We start from the raw sequence: 17,263 nt of genomic DNA on the forward strand, positions 1-17,263 counted from the left end.
TATTTATTCTGTTGATCCTGAGATCTCCAATAGTTTGGTGTTTATTATTGGGTTAAACACAAAGAATAACTTCTGATTTTCATTGCTCTCCTCCTCCATCTGCTGCAGTGCTCGGCCTCCTGCGGAAGAGGTGTGAAATCCCGCAAGGTGAGCTGCGTGACCGGGTCCGGCCGCTATGTCCTGGACGAAAACTGTCGCCACTCGTCCCCCAAACCCAGCAGGCAGAGGCGATGCCGAGGCGGAAGGTGCCCCAAGTGGAAGACCAGCGGCTGGGGAGAGGTACGGAGCCCGTCTCTGTTTGGTTCTCACGCTGCCAGACACGTCAGCCCCTCCTCGTTCCCCTCTGCTCTTTTACACTTTTAATGCTTACCAGCTTCTTTGCAACTCCATCTGCATGTGTGTGAAACATGTGCAGCGCAACCTGACAGCGTTTAAACACAACCACTAACTAGGACAGGGTGCCTTGGCAGATCACAGCGTGGTGGGCCGAAATCGGAGGCAAACGGAGGGATTGAAGACCAAGGCTGTGACACTTTAGCGCAGACAGTTGAACAGCTAGAGGGAAGTGCAGGCTCTTTGATCTCGAGTCCAGCCAAAGGAGATCTACCCTTCTCTGTATTTTCTCTTCCTCTGCCCCTCACCTTCCTTTCCTCTGTCCCTTTTATCCTCTGCCTCACTGTAAGCCTCTGCCTCCGCAATGGAAACCACATGTCGTGTTTTTACTTCAGCGTTTCTACAAGAGGCCGTTGTCTCACGTCACGTTCCCAGACAAACTAACAGATTGCACCTGGGCGTCTGCATTGTGCTTGTTCCATCTCTCTCCCTCTCTTTTTTTCTTTTTCCCCCGCCCATTTTCCTCCTTCCTCCCCATCTCCCTCTGAATTCCCTCCATCGCTCAAGGCGGTGACACACAAGTGCTGTGCACACGTCAAGAGAGGATGTGCTTCTCCTCAAAACAGCTGTGGAGCAGCACGCATGCCCGGAGTAAATGGGAGCAATCAAAGCGCTGGAAGGCGAATGCAGTGTCTTGCAAAAAGTATTTGCACCAACCTTTTTGATCTTTTGACATGTCCTAAACACAAAGTTCAAGAGATTTTGCTGGGATTACATGTGACAGACCAACACAAAGTGTAGCATGTCATTTTGAAAAGGAAGGAAAATTGTACTTCTTTTTATTTATTTTTTGCAAAACATTCAACCCCTTCACTCTTTAACCCTAAAAAAAAAAGAAAAAAAAAAGTAAAACATTGTAACAAGTAAACCGTTATTTTGCCCATCTGTGTGTAATTTAATCCAAATCTCTGAGACAAAGCCCCGGAAGTTTGTTAGGGAAGATTAGAGAAGAGCATCATGGAGACTGAGGGAACACAGCATGCAGGTCAAGGGACATGGGGGAAGTTGTAAGGAGGTTTTAAGAAATTTAAGCTTATAAAACAATATCCCAAGTTTTGAACATTTCACAGAGCTTCATCTAGAACCAGTAGGAATTTGTGAAACTAATTAGAGTTGATATGAAGATAGATGGAGCTACGTATATTAAAATCTTGAATGAAAACCTGTTGGAAGCTTCAAAAGACTTTAAAGTAGCTAGTGCAAAGGTTAGAGCGACGACCCTGAACACACAACCAGAACCACAACTGGAATAGTTTAGTTCAGAGCATTTTCCAGTATCAGAATGCCACAAAACCCAACTAAGAATCTGTGGAAATACCTGAATATTGATGTTTACAGACACAGCTAAGTCCAGCAAAAACTGGTTCTACACACTGAATAAGACGGAGTGAAAAGAAAGGCACACCAAACCTTTCAGGTATTTTGTAAAAAGAATTGAAATAAAATAATTTGAAGTTTGAAATTTTAAAGTGGGGTATTATGTAAAATCGACTTTTTGTGCTTTACATCAAGCTACAAAGGAGTGTTGCTTTTGATTCTTTCATGCATGTTTTAGAAAACCTTGAATACCTTACGGCAGCCATTCAGGGGTGCCTAAACGCTTGCTCTCACCAATCCCCGCCTATTTCCACAAGCTCCGCCTTGGCGCTGCAGTCTCCAGCCGAGCTTTCGCCTCAAAGAGTACCACTCCTCCCGCAGGCCTCTCTCACTCAGCAGCAGCAATTACCAAACGCCTGGTGGAACGGCGTCATACTAACTACTTCTAAGTCCAATGATTGTAAATGGAATAACAAAGGAGCGTTGCTGTGACGGCCTAAAGGTGGAGTGTTGGAAAGAGCAGGAGCTTCTTAGGGCAAGAGGCAAATTTCAAGTCAAATTTCCTTTAAGTTTTGTTTGATATATACAGCATTTTTATGACAACTAAAGGTTACATAGCTACTTTATTTTGCTATAGAATGGCATTATGCGCCTGGAAAATACCCAACACTACCACTTTTAATATGACTTGTGAGACACTACATGTCAATACATGTAGTAATGATTGTAGGCCAAAATCTGCATGTTCATGCGTATGAACATTCATGTGTATGAAGGTGTACACATGAATGTGACAGGGGCTCTAGTGTAAAGTGCTCCAAGTGGTCTGGTCAGTATGACAAGAAAGGTGCTTTAAAAATTCACTCCATTTAGTATTAATATCTGTGGAAAATGGTGCCAAGAGAAATGTGTGTTACTCTCCATAAACGAGCTTTATAGCTGGAAAAAAATAACATGTTTAAATACAGATGACCCCATTATTTATCTCTGTTAGAATGTATGTAAATTATATCTATTATGAGCTCACCACACTAGACAGAGTAAAAATTAAGTCTTTTTACAGAAATGGCACAATATGATTAAGTTAATAACAAAAAAATTCAAAGAACCCATACAACATTTAATTACAAGATACACAATTATATGGCTAAAAAGCTAAACCTGTCAAAAGTGTAATAAAGTTGCATTTAAATACTGATGTAAAGGGTTCATCTTAAAAGATTACCATTTTCTTTTTCAAAATGCAGAAACAATGATATTCGGAAAAGAGTTACGCATTCAACATTAATATTTAAAACAAACCAGAGCTAGCTTAAAAAAACAAACTCAAGAGGATTTGTTTGTCGCCGTAGCTACCGAGTTAAATTGAACCCCATTGTTCCTACAGTTAATGAAATACTTCTAGTGGCTTAGGTTTTACCTCTCCTGCTTTCAGTGTTCAGCCTCATGCGGTGACGGAGTTCAGCGGAGGGAGGTTTTCTGCCAGGTCGGAGACCGCCGTAGCCCCGCGGAGACCGGCTGTGCCCAGCGCTCCCGTCCGCCGTCCAGCCAGAGCTGCCGCGTCGCAGACTGTCCCGCTCGCTATCGCTGGAGAGAAGGGGACTGGCAGGCGGTAAGTCGGAGCGAATGCCTGCAGGTTTTAAACAATCCAGTCTGTGAGTCAAAACATGCAGCGTGACCGCGCTGCCTTACCTGGCACTGGATGAATGTACTGAAGTTGAGTCGCTGCTCCCGTCGGAGGCTCCACTGTGTTGTCAGAAGGCCAGAGAGAGAAAGACGAGAGGGGAGGGCAGAGGCAGCGAAGCCTCTAGTGTGACTGGGTTTTTTTTCTCTTCTTCTTCCTCTCAAAAAAAAAAAAAAGACAGAACACCGAGCCCCAAAATATATTGGGGGGAAAACATTTAATCTTTCCAAAGTTTAGAAATATGTCACAAAGCTAAAAAGCTAGTTGGAAGAGGTTGGAAGTTGGAGTGATACGGGCTGCGAGTGGGGTCAGTATTAAAAACATTTATTTTACAGAATCGCAGGTGAATGGATGTCGGCATTGCTTCAACATAGCATTATTCAAGTTGAAGCAAAAAGTACCCACTTTAAAAATCACTTTTGTACAAGTAAAACAGTATTTGATGAAATCAATTGTTTGATTATAAGAGCTGATTTATTTTTCTAATTTACTTGCTTACTTTTAAATATCATAAATGACCTACGTTTGACATTTGGGTCTAGGAAACATACATTTCCAAACCTCACCTTTTTTGTTACAACATTAAACTTTTGAAATAAATGACCTGCATTAGGCAACTCAAATTTTAACAATGCAAACTACTTTAATTCTCAAGACATACTCTATATATTTACTTGGCCTTAAAACGGCACAGTTGGCTCATCCAACCGTCTGTCCATCCTTCCTATCTTCCTTCCTTTTTTCCTTTGTACCTATTTCCAGTAGGTGTTGGGTAAAAGTCGGGGTATAAATGGAGAAGATTGGGTTATTTTTTTATAGACTTCTCCCTTTAGGTAGAATCAAGAAGGTGGGACCAACTTAAAAGTGACTGAGGTAAATTGGCAATTAATGGTTAAAACTGATTTAGCACAAACACAAAAAGCAGAAATGATTAAAACACATAGCAGTCAGTCATAACTAACACATGTGAACTGGAACCAGCATCAAAGTACAACACAAAAGGAAAAACACCTGAGTTTTCTCTGACTATTTGAAGCATAAGTTAGTGCAGGACTGGCCCTCCCCCACATGTTGCTGCACATTGCCAGTCGACTGGTTGAAGGAAAGCTGCAGAAAGAAACATCAGTTTTATATTTTAAATAATGGAAAGCCATTTGAATTCTGCTATTTTAAGCCCACTGAATTTACTTAAAAAGCAGACTCTTGGTATACAAAATACAGTTATAAAGCTCTGTGAGAATTCAAAAGTTCTTCGGGAAGAACCCCTGCTGGTTTTGGGTCTCCAAGCAGAGCCTTATTTCGGTTATGCCTCAGACTGCTTCAGTTTTCCCACAGCTCTTCCTCTTCTTCAGTACTTTCATGCAAGTTGTTCCCTTTAAAATGTCTGATATTAAAAGTGCAATTAGTTTGAAGAGTTGAAAAACACTTTTTTTCCCCCTCAGCTAAACTCACTTTCTGTACGCTGAAAGGCTTTGGTCGTTTCGAAAGGAAAGTTCAGATGGAGTTTCTTCCTCGTCAAGTTCACTTGATGTCGGATTTGGATCACGAAGCAGCATGAACTGCGTTTCTGAAAACAGAGCTTAATTAGCAATGAGAGGAGTGTGCAAGTCCCAGCCTTTTGGTCCCAATTAATCCCCGAATTCCTGAAATTTGGCAGCCGAGCCTTCAAGGACCAGTATAAGTTTTATTCCTTCCTCTTTAAATCTGATTTTGTCCCCATAGATGGAAGCTTTGTGACAAATTGACGTAATGCGTGCATGTCTTGGTGATAGTTGTACTTCGACGCTCTGACACCGTAATGCCTGTCAACACAACTAAGCACAGCTCTTCTAGTTGTCAGGGTTCAACATTACTGGAGTGACGAGGAGTGGCTGCAGCAGGATGTAGCCATGGCGATGCTTCTGACGCAGCTGGAACCTTTCAAGTAGATGGCTGTTATAGACTGAAATGTCACAATATTTGACGTTTCTCTTCAGCCTGGATACATTTTTACTCCAGGCTTTCAACCAGCTTCCATATTCTGATAAATCGTCATATTTTCGTATTTTGATGGTTATGTGTTTTTATCCTGCCTTCCTTGAAGCAATGTACAGTTTTTCCTCCAGCTTGCTTTTTGTGCTTTGGCAATTGAGACACAAGTTAGAATGTAGTAAATAATAAATGCTGATGCTTGCCAACTGTAGTTTTAAAGCTGCATTGCCTTAATTAGAGTAATGGGTGGCATTCCTCTAGTTTCCACATCAAGTTTTTTTTCACCCCTCTGGGCTATTTCCAAACAGTCCCGATTTGTCTTGGTTGTAAATGGGGGGGGCAGAGTGTAGGATTTTTCTTTTGGCCAGTTGCCTGGAAGTGTGCAGCAACAAGTGGGGGAGTCAAAGTGGTGTTCTATGTACCATACAATAAGAAGAAATTCAGAAAAATATTCTTAATGGACGCTTCCTCTTTGGTCTCTTGAAAAAGAGATTGCCCTCTTCTCTGATCGTTTGCTTTGACGTTTTCCTTCTGTTTGTTCTGTGTGATAAAAGCACAAACTAATTCATCTTGCTCCTTCCTTCTTACCCTCCACTATACTTTCTCTTGCTCCACCAATAGTGGAACAATCCCGATGTTACGCCGCATCTTTTCCATCCCGTTTCCTCAACAGTGCAGTAAGTCCTGCGGATCGGGCCATCGAAGGAGAGCGTTGCAATGCGTTGATTACAACCATCACGAGGTCCATGAAATGTACTGCGTGAACCAGATCAGACCGCCGGACATTGAGAGCTGCAACACACAGGCTTGCGAGTTAATCTGGATCACTGGGGAATGGACAGAGGTGAGCCGATGTGTCTCTGTCCTAGTTCGCTCTCGATTTTCCAACTCCGACTTTTAAGTTCATCGAGAAATGCTGCCCTTCCTTCATGCCGGTGGTTTTCTCTCTCCTCCAGTGCTCGGTGAGCTGTGGTCAGGGCTACCGTCAGCGTCTTGTCTCATGCAGCGAGGTGCACGTGGAAAATGACAACTACGAGTACGGCCATCAGTCTTTGTCCAATTGCCCTGGAACACCCCCCGAGAGCTACATGCCCTGTCATCTGGGCACATGTCCACCTCCACAGGAGTGGAGGGCTGGAGTCTGGGGACCGGTGAGCTAGGCTGTCCAGCCAAATATTGTGTCGTCATTAAAAAGAACGAGTGAAACGTGATTAATGTAATTTACGCAAGCAGTGGGCTTAAATGAAAGTCTGCTTTTGTGTCGATACCAACCTGGAATCATTTAAAACTTTACGACGTAACAAGACATTATGCCACTATTACTTCTCAAGACAGGAGTGATGCATTCACAGTATACACAAAAACTATTATGATGAAATAATTTGATATGAGTGAATAATTTGTAGTAAAATTAAATAGGATTAAAAAAAAATTCCTGTACAATGTCTGAAATTTCCCCAGAATCTAATGAACAGGAATAGCCCTGTTTGGGTCTATCTGAGCTATCATTATCATTATCCTAAAGAGATTTGAAGATTACTACATTTTTAACAGACAATAAATAACCTATAGAGCTTATCTGAATATACTTAGTTAATATCTGATGGGTTTCTTCTTGTAAAAAGGCCTAAAATTGAATGTTTCCAACACACTGTTGTAGAAGCTACACTGCTAGCTTGAAAACCAGATGCTTAACAGAATGAATTACACCAAATTGAAGTGACTTTTACGTTGTTGTGGTTGTCTTCTCTCTTATTCAGTGCTCGGTAAGCTGTGGGGACGGTGTGGCAGAGAGGACAGTGCAGTGTGTGTCGGCAGACGGACGAGAAAGCAACAAGTGTTCTCCAAACGAAGAGCCTGACAGCAGAAAAGTCTGCAGTAATCCAAGCTGTGAGTGCTGCTAAGTGGCCTGAATGCTGTCACTATGCTTATAGGTGAAAAGGTAGAGATGCGCCAATCAATGTCTGAGTTAAATATGATGTACTATGGGTATCTGTTTTTTGAGTTGAACAACAGCTGAATCATGCTAAAAAAAATAAAAAAAACACCAGTTCTGGTCAAAAGTAGATTTCTCAATGCATCTCTAGTTATAGGATCAGATCAAATCCAATCCTTGCCAAATCGAGAGTGTTTGCAGCTCAGTGTGAATCATTCATTTCAGAAAACTTTGGGTGAAGCAGTCTGCATCCGACTTTAAATTTTAAAGATTCATTGTTCCGTGTATTGACTCTTCACCCTTAGTTTAGCTTAGTTAGATAGGGTTCACTGGTAGACATGACTTAGCCAAATGTGTGTTCTTGAATAAATAGCATTCTGTTGAGTACTTACTTAGTTTTCTTTCTCTTGTCTCCAAGGCAATTTGCCTTCGAGCTGTCTTGACATCCAGAGCACAAGCGGCCCTATTCCAGACAGCGAACACTTTCTCAGCGTTCAAGGAAAAGCTCTCAAGGTAAGACACTTTAATCTCCTGAGTACAGAAAGAATCTGTTGTTTTTCTTCTGTGAAACAGACACATTGAGAAGCTTTATATTTTGAAATGAGTGAAGCTCCACAGGCATCTATTCGATTGTACGTGTGGAGTTGACCTTAATTTGCCCATTGTACTTTTCTATCACCTCCTTATCCTTCTAAAACCTCATCGCCCTTTTCCTCCTGTTTACCTTCTCTTCCCTGACCTTTATCTCGACTCTCGCTCCTCCTGTGTCTGTCTTGCCCTCAGGTCTATTGTGCAGGAATGCAGACGGAGACTCCACAGGAGTACATCACCTTGACAACTGGAGAAGAGGAGAATTTTTCCGAGATCTTTGGCTTCAGGTGAACTTCCAGCAGGACAACAAGGAGAGCCGTCGGGGTTTATTACAAAAATCTGGCTGACTTCTGGCGGCTTTCTCCTAAAATGAGGAAATTCCACGGACATGTTAGCCGAAGCTGAGGTTTTACTTCTGTACTTCTCCAGGCTCAACGACCCTACTCAGTGTCCTGCCAACGGCTCCAGAAGAGAAGACTGCGACTGCCGGAGGGACTACACCGCCGCAGGCATGACCACCTTCTCTAAAGTGCGCTTGGACCTGAGACGGATGAACGTCATCAGTGAGTGGCCCACGCACCCAGAGCTAATGTTTACTCTACGTTACACTCAAATGAGGACTGTCTTTTCCTTTTAATTATGTCAAGCTTCATGAGGGTTAATGGGATCAAGATGTCTGCAGTTTAAACAACAGACATTAGCAAGGCTTACATAAAACTGCTGTGGCATGGCTGAATCACACTGACACTGCCAAGAAGACTGGTCTTATTGAGAACTTCTATGCCTTTCAAAAGTGTTCATATGATATTTCTATAGATGTGCCGATCAGGTTTTTTCCTGCCAATTCCGATCACCGATACCACAGGCATTGTGCAAATTGTACTGCTATCGGTAATACTATCTTTAACAGACTGAAAACATATGAAGGCTCTGAAGAGGCTAAATAATGTAAAGAGTCAAAATAAAACCTCTCAACATTGCCAAAAGATTCAAGTATAAAACTTAACATTCAAAGACAAATACAGGTTCCATTACAATAAACAATCCTGAGTTACTGAATGAAAACTTCCTGATAGCATGGCGGCTAGCTGATTACTGCTAGTTCTTATTGCTCTTTCTGACTGAGCAGAGTAATTATGCAGAGCAGGGAGGAGATCGATTCTTTTTTCAGAGATTATCTGTTTCATGTTAGGACAGCGCAAGTTTCAATACGTAAAATGTATTTTTTAAGTTAGATTCTGCAGCTTTAAGCAGAGGTTCGGTGTGAGAGTCACTACCAGGTGGAGCAGAAGCGGCACTCCGTCTTTGAAATATTACTACCTGTAGCGTGTAGCAGCGGTTCAACAGCGAGAACAGAACCAGCGTCTTACATCGCAGCTCGAAGACTTAAATAATTTTGCGGGTTATTTGTTTAGCTTTSTGACCGTCATGCTAATCCAGGTGAGTGGTTGTAGCTGTGCGCTGCTTTACCTGCTATCTGATCGTCTTTTTTACTGCAGTGAGCCTTGATGTGGCCAAACTCCGTCAAGTATGGCATTGTTTTATGCCATATTAGATTTGTTGTGCTGATGCATTTTGACCTGCTTCACCCCGAATGCTTTTTCCGCCGCAACACGCAAACGTCCCCATTCACTCAGTGCGATATAGTTCCACACCACATCGCTTAGGCTTTGTTGCTGCGCGTTTGCGCAGTGTGAAGGAAAGAGACCAGCTGCACAGGCAGGCTGAGAAATGAGATGCAGGTGATCGGTTTGTGTGATCGGCAACAAGAGACCGTGATCGGCGATCACCGATCATACACTTTTTCACGAAAATCAGCCGATTAAGATCGTGGCCGATCGATCGGCACACCTAGATATTTCTAATATGTTGTCATATTAATTACAGCAAACAAATCTGTTCTAGAACAGCTTCATTTGAGAAAAGGAGCTAAAGTAGTGCACAATCATAAAGTGAAAATAAGCTAAGTTAGAGTTTTACAAAACAAAAATGTAATTTTTAGTAAGTAATTTGTTCTTTTTGGTATTTCTCTCCCAGTTTTGTGAAGTTGTGTCTGTCTTTTCACATTAATTTTCAAAACTTGTTGCATATTCTCAATTGCATTTGGCTCTGGACTTAACCTAAGCCATTCCATTGCTGTCGATGGCAATTTGTTGCATAAAAATTTTTCAGACTTTTATTCGTGAAAGATTTCAAAAAGCATGTTAACATTCACGATGAGTAAGAATGTTTTTGTCAAGACACTGCGAAATGTCACCAAATATTTCTGTACTCGTTAGCAGAGATGTTAACGGTTCATATCTGTGTGAAACGCATCCTTTCGAAACATTTTTTCTTATTCTCTTGGGTCCCAACAAGTTTAATTTTCTGCTTTTACTCGATGTTTAGCCACAGATTGGCGGTTTGCTTTCACTCGTGACGGCAAGAGTCCTGTCCCGTTTGCCACAGCCGGAGACTGCTACAGTCTGGCCAACTGTCCACAGGTGAGCATCATCTGCAAACACTAATCTCTACCCTGACACATTTTGTTCTTGTATTTATGCAGAACATGTCTTCAATGGCAAAAAAGACTAATCAAAACAGAGGACAAAAAGTGGGAAGTGCTAAATGGACCCGTTGTATTAAAGCTGCATGCTTCTGTAGCTGGAGTTTGTAAATTATTTCTACGCTCCTGTTTCAGTCGAAGGAGTCAAGGGAGCTGAGGATTTATGCTTCCTTTTTTTTTTGACATGACTTTTACATTCAGCAGGAGCTTTTATTCAAAGCAACATAAAGACAGTGAGGGATACTTTATCTCACACCTCCTGAACCAAGGAGACTTCATCCTTTTGTGAGATGAGGCAGGGGACTGAGGCTTTTGTGCTTAGATGAAACCTCCAATATTTCAACAGGAAAACAAACAAATCACAAAGCAACAGTCGGCCCTCTCGCATTTTCTCCCCGTTGCTCCTGCCTTTGCGTCTGTAGCATCTCCTTCAATTCGTCTTTGTTGCCTTACTCTTGACATTTTTCCTTGGCTGTTGAAAGCTTCGCTCAGCCGCGCCTGCATGTAAACATCTCTCCCGCCGGACACGATACGCAATGGCAAGAGATGGAGGAAGTGTCTGTTAGACCAGATGATATCACACAAGCAGCACAGCAACAAAAACAATGTGGAAAAACATGTCAAACATCAGCTTTTGCCAGTAGGGGTTCTTGCGTGTATGGCGCCCTGGGCATGCCCCATCCCACTGCCGCCCCTCTCACACAAACACCACTACTTTCTCCCCTTCATGAAATTTCCTGGTTGAACGTAGCTGGAGGCACCACTCAACCACTCATGGTGAGAGGGAAGAGGATGCCACAGAAAACTTTGCTCATTCAGCTTGGTACTCTGTGGTTAATGTTAGACTACGATTAAGTAAATTGTTTTTATTGATGTAATTCTTGTGCCACTCTACCCTGTAGCCTGATGCCGCCCTGGGCAACGTCCCCTTTGGCCAATGTCAAAAACCATCACTAGGTTTCACTGTAAAGATAAACAAAAATATAGTAAAGAATCAAAACTTTGCCCTTCAGTTGAAACTATAAGAACTTACCTGTTCTTATACATTTGGCCCTCCACCAGCTGTTTTCTGTCTCATTATTTTATCTCTCAAAATGCATATTTTTCTCATAATTGTTTCAAATTACTGCTTCATGCTTTCATTTTGACCTGTATCCACTCTCTATGTTGCTGTCTTGCTTTAGGGACAGTTCAGAATCAACTTGTCAGGAACAGGTTTCAAGGTGGCTGAGGAAATCACCTGGATCTCCCAGGGAAACTATGCGGTGACTCGTATCCAGAAATCGCAGGTACCTCATCGCGCACACGCACACACACGCACACACACGCACACGCACACACACACACACACACACACACACACACACACACACACACACACACACACACACACACACATCCATCACATGCCAAACATGTAACCGTATTCGATTTCCTTAGATTCACCTTCATATCGGCTGATAAACCTCTGGTCGATCTTTTTTTGTTGTTGTTGATTTACTTTTTTAATTCTTGTATCTACGTCACTTGCCAAATACTAAATACAAATAATCTTTAGTATGGCCCTTTTTCGATTGGTCTCATTTAATGTTGAAATTTTCTAAGAAACCGAATGGTGGGTTTTCATTAGCTGTGAGCCATAATACTTAAAACTGGCCGAAATGAATGAGAAATACATCACTATGTTTTTTTTTGTTTTTTTTTTTTAATCTACGTAATATATTCTTATGGAATAATTGAAATAAATTAATCAATTTCAGCCCCACTGGTTTGTTTTGAGTGTCAGCTCTTGTCATTATTTCTGTGTCCACAGGATGGCAGCAGAGTGACGGGGTTCTGCGGAGGGTACTGTGGAAAATGTACGCCGTCCTCTGGTGACGCTCTGCCTGTCACAGTTGAATAGATCTGCAGCAACAAAACAGGTGGATTTTCAGTTATTACAGAAGATAAAACAAATATATCAATATTGTATTTCTGGTTACAAATAGATGCTGGCAGCAATTTATTTTGCTCATCTAACACGTTTTCTTGGACAGTTCTTAAAACGGCTGGATGTTAATCCTGATTGTGTGCTTTGCTTTTATTTACTTGCAGCACTGTGCATTCTTCTTCTGGTGCTCAATTTCCCTCCTCATCAATGGTGCTATGGCCAACGTGGAACTCAAACTCATCCGTCACCTCTTTGACTCATTGTGTGTGTATAGTGTAAATTATTCCACTGTAAGTACTGTAAATAGACCGATCAAATCTCTTATTTATTCTACTTGCCATTTATTTTTGTATTGTAAAATAATTTAAAGGTTTTGTTGTCAAAAGCTTGCGCTAAATATGCTAGTATTAATGCAGTTTATGTCAGATTTGCCTTCCACGTTTTATCACCAATGTTTTAACTTTGAAGTTACTATGCAGTGCAGCCATATATGTATACGTGTGTGAGTGTGTGTTTGTTTTCTCTCCAGTAAGTCCAATAATCACGTTCTGATTGTTTCCAAACCAAATATTCTCATGCAGTCTTCTTTTGAAAAACCAATTACTCCTCAAGCAGCAGCAGCAGCAGCATGCACAAGCATTATGTAGCGGCTGTTAGCTGCTGGACCTTTAAGAGGTTTTCCTGCAGTAAGTCGATTCTACTCTGTGCGCTTCTGCTTCCACTTACTGAGCCACTGAACTCCTTCGCGACCTCCGCGAAAATTGAGCGATCCCGCTCAATTTTCCTCGGATCTGCTGCGCTTGAGGCTGATCCGATCTGAAACCGGTTGTCTGAAGCCAACTGGACTGCGTGGGAATCCTTCCCTCGCTGCTAACTCTGGCTTTCATTCGCTCGGGCTGGAGAGAGGAGGAGGTTGGAGGTTCTTTGAGTAAGTGGAAATCGACGGGGTCATGTGCTGTAGAAATGTCTCTGCTGTGCAGCTGCGGAGCTCTGACAGTTTGGCTTCTACAGATTGTCGACGTCTGAGGGACAAAGTTACCCGGGTGGTAAAAAATATGAGATGTACCAGTGCTTTGCAGAAAAATTCAATTCACACTCCTTGGAACTTTTCATATTTGGCCAGGTTACAACCAGAACTCCTTGTATTTTATTGGGATTTTGAATGCAATGCTAACACAAAGAGTAAAGTGCATTATTATTATTTTTTTTTAAATAAAAGGATACAGAAAAGCCTTTTCGATAGCATGATGCTGCCACCATCATGTGTCACCATGGGATGGTGCGTTCAGGGTGTTAGCTTTATATCTTCTTCAAAATTGGCCATAACCTGAACTCCAGATGACCTGTATAATTTTATAAAGCGGCATCAAAATAAAAAAGGAGCTGAGTGATACTTTTATTTTGTGGTTGTAATTCAGTAAACTTCAAGGGTCTGAATGCTTTTTTCAGGGCTTTGTAATTCTCTAGTTGTGTAAAAAGACACATGACAGGATTCTGATAAAACAGAGTTCATAATGCCACGCATCAAAGGAAGCTAAAGTCCTCTGGTCCAGCATGCAGTAACCAGAAAAGAGCTGTTAGCCTTTAGTGCTTTTATTTTCCCAACACATGGGCATCTTCTCTCTATTTTCTTGGTAGAATAAGAGGAAAAAGACTTGACCTCAAGCCAAACAAGATTCCACAGATACTCTGGAGATGTAATGAAGATGTTGGGGTTGTTTGACCCGAGAGACATGTCAGTAAGCTAAATTCGCAGGCCCTGCAGTGTGAGTCTGTCCAAAGTGCTGCTCGTGCGTCCTGTACCTCACGTTCTTCTCTATATCCGAGTCTGTCCAAACTGCACATCGTCTTCTGGCCTTTTGATTTGTTTTATATAAAGAAATCAGGGTACTTTATACTTTCCGCAGTTTTTTTTTTTAATTTTTGTTCCTCTCTAGCCACTGTAAAAAAAAATTAAATAGAAAGTCCAGAAGGAAATGCGTGGATTATACATAAAATAAAAAGCCATTTTGTTACTGTTGTGGGCCGTTTTGTGTGTGTGTGTGTGGTGTGTGTGTGTGGTGCTATTTTGGTGCCTTATGTGCGCAGCCTTCAGCCAAAGGAAATTCACTAGTCTTAATCTACAACTTGGCAAGTATTTAAACACAGGGACGAAAGCAGACTGTGTCTTACTGAAGGTCATGACTGACAAATGCACTTCTGATTGTCAGAACGTCGTCCAATCAGGTTCTCAGGTGTCATAATGAAGGGATTATTTTATTTAAATGTGTCCTCTTTTCTTTTGTTTGTTAATTTCTTCTTGCATTTAACTCTTGTTTACCAGGTAACACAACACGTATAATTTCTTTTACTATTGTAAAATGCCTTTAAATGTATAATTTTTGGCTTTTATATGCAAGTATTTATTGTACCTATGTATGTGATTGTACATAAAACCGTGGCTATGAATGATTACAGACGAGCGTTGCCATAAAATGAACAATCTTGCAGTATTATTATTTTTTTTTTCTTCTGTTGTATGAATACAGTTATTTATATTTCAGCCCTTCCGGCATAAAAATGTATGAGCAGTATTTGCTTGTGCCATGTTAAAACAGTGATTTGTGTATGAAACGCAGACGGGGCGATGATTGGATTGTAATAAAAAATGCTTGACATGCGTCACGGTTGTCTGTCTGATCCGCTCACTAATGCATCATTTCCACAGCTGTCGGTCCTGTGCGGTAAAAAAAAAAGAAATATATCACGAGAAGACGACGGTCTGCTTAATGGTTGCACAGTAAAATTCCCCCTGCATAAAGCATCTGTGTAATTATGATTACGCAGTTTAAATCTTCTGAACAGTCTCGCTCATGGCTTGATAGATGGGTTATACAGAACTAATTTGGTTCTGTTATGGCAGTAAATTACCAGGTTAATGATTGTAAGGACATTTTTCCCCCCCTCTGGAGAGACACTAGGTTGGTGGGACATAATGTCAACTGAGGACTGCGTGGTGGAGAAGTTGTTAGTCATGTTGCCCGGCTGCAAAAAGGTCGGCGGTTCGAATTCCACACAGGGATTTGAGTTTGCATGTTCTTGCTGGGCTTCCTCCCAAAGTCCAAAAACATGCATGTTAGGTTTACTAGTTTCTAATTGACATTAGGTGTGTTAGTGTGTGGTTCTGAGCCTTCCTGTTGCTCCTGGGTTAAATGTCATCCAGGCTCAGTTTATTTTAAACACACTTAGAGCATTAGGCTGGTCAGACTGACCATTTTCAGCATCACTTTTGTTCGTTCTCTCACCAGAGAAATTCATGATCAAAATCCATTTCCTCTTTCCTTCATGAGAGATTGCAGAATTCCTAAAGTAAGATCACTTTGCTGCTTATTACAGAATCTTACCAAACTTGTAACCCTTATATGTTTACACGTGTTATCCCCACAGAACCACAAAGATCATTATGTTTGTTTGAGATGCTGATTGATGGACCAACACAGAGTGACGTGCGATTGTGAAGTGGAAGGTAAATGAATCATGGATTTCAAGTGTGGCGTCCAGTTATACTCAGCCGCCCTATGAGCCAACCGTTTGTAGAAGCTGCTTTTGCTACAATGACGGCTACAAATCTGATGTCTCCACCAGCTTTGCACATCGAGATACTGAAATGTTTTCCCATTCTTTACAAAATAGCTAAAACTAAAGTCTGTTCTTTTTTTTGTTTTTTTGCAGCCTTTAGAATAGCGGTTCTCAACGTGGGCGGTACCGCCGCCCAGGGGGCGTTCAGAGGACGGCAGGGGGCGCTGGCGGACATTTTTACAAAAGGGGGGCGCTGGGATGCCTTTGGGGGGCGTTTGGTCGAAGGTAAACTTTACACATTAAATGCTCAACAATACCAGTTTAGACTTTGAGCAACTTGGTAAAACTGTATTGTGTAACATTAAATCATGCTTGGCTGCAACTGTATCGATGGCAGCTCTTCTTCTTCTATTCAGTGTTTGTTAGCTTCTGTTAGCTTCTTGGCGCAGCTCCGTTCTCCTGCTACTGGTAGATAAAATCACGATACCCTCACTGTGAATCCCTCTGAAAAATGAACCCATTTAAATAAAGAAATAAAGAAATCCCTCCATGGGTGATACCACAGAGAGCGTTCATTTTATAGCGTTAACACGGTGCTGTAAGTGGTCCGGTATGAAACGGGGATGATGGAACAACACAGCACTTTTAAATTTCAATAATCAGAATGCAGAAATTGTTTCCGTTGTTTTAAAAGGTTTATGTCAGTCTGCCTTTTCCCCATCGATACGCTTCCCGACCGCCCTGCACCTTAGGGGCTTTAAAAAAAAGACGTTCACATTGTGCAAAACTCTGAAACAGGAGAAGCGGGACATAAAACGGAGCGACGAACTAGATGTGAATTATGGCATAAAAACAAAGAATCCGACGCTAAACAGTGAAAAAATCAACACATGATGTGAAACATATCATGTGTTGATAAGGCGGCGCAGCAGGTGATGAGATTACTGATGGTGAGCGTCAATAAATGATAAAATAAATCTAGCAACAGGAAAGAAACTAAAGTGGACATAGCAATAAACCAAGAGAGGACAATACTAATCAAAGGAAACTAAATGGAAATGAATGAAGAACAAAATGCAAGAATAAACTAAGAAACTAAAGTAAATACAGAGGAATAAGCTGGTATGGCAAGACATTTCGAGCAATAATTAATACAGAGGAATGTATGGCAAGAATAAACAGACACTATTTCCACATAAAAGGTAAAATAATATTGTTGAAATGTCATGGGTTTGTTGAGACCACATCTAGTACTGAGAATAAATATATCTTGGACCATAACAGTAAAGAACTGATCACTTATTTATGTTTTTAATTAGATTTGATATATTTATTTCT

General features: G+C 41.4%; 1 protein-coding gene across 1 annotated transcript in view; it reads left to right on the top strand.

The window, feature by feature from the left end:
- The window catches only part of adamts9 (ADAM metallopeptidase with thrombospondin type 1 motif, 9), a 47,445-nt gene extending 34,345 nt beyond the window's left edge, over window positions 1-13,100 (top strand). Inside the window, exons 29-40 of the mRNA XM_008409541.2 lie at window positions 109-279; window positions 3,146-3,322; window positions 6,039-6,209; window positions 6,322-6,516; window positions 7,126-7,255; window positions 7,720-7,814; window positions 8,085-8,179; window positions 8,322-8,455; window positions 10,281-10,375; window positions 11,622-11,726; window positions 12,251-12,359; window positions 12,532-13,100. Of these exons, the coding sequence (XP_008407763.1) occupies window positions 109-279; window positions 3,146-3,322; window positions 6,039-6,209; window positions 6,322-6,516; window positions 7,126-7,255; window positions 7,720-7,814; window positions 8,085-8,179; window positions 8,322-8,455; window positions 10,281-10,375; window positions 11,622-11,726; window positions 12,251-12,340 (1,458 nt within the window). The 3' untranslated portion in view covers window positions 12,341-12,359; window positions 12,532-13,100. The remainder of the gene's footprint in view (window positions 1-108; window positions 280-3,145; window positions 3,323-6,038; window positions 6,210-6,321; window positions 6,517-7,125; window positions 7,256-7,719; window positions 7,815-8,084; window positions 8,180-8,321; window positions 8,456-10,280; window positions 10,376-11,621; window positions 11,727-12,250; window positions 12,360-12,531) is intronic.
- Window positions 13,101-17,263: the final 4,163 nt, after the last annotated feature.

The sequence above is a fragment of the Poecilia reticulata genome, linkage group LG5 (assembly GCF_000633615.1).
Source record: "Poecilia reticulata strain Guanapo linkage group LG5, Guppy_female_1.0+MT, whole genome shotgun sequence".
NCBI lineage: Eukaryota > Metazoa > Chordata > Actinopteri > Cyprinodontiformes > Poeciliidae > Poecilia > Poecilia reticulata.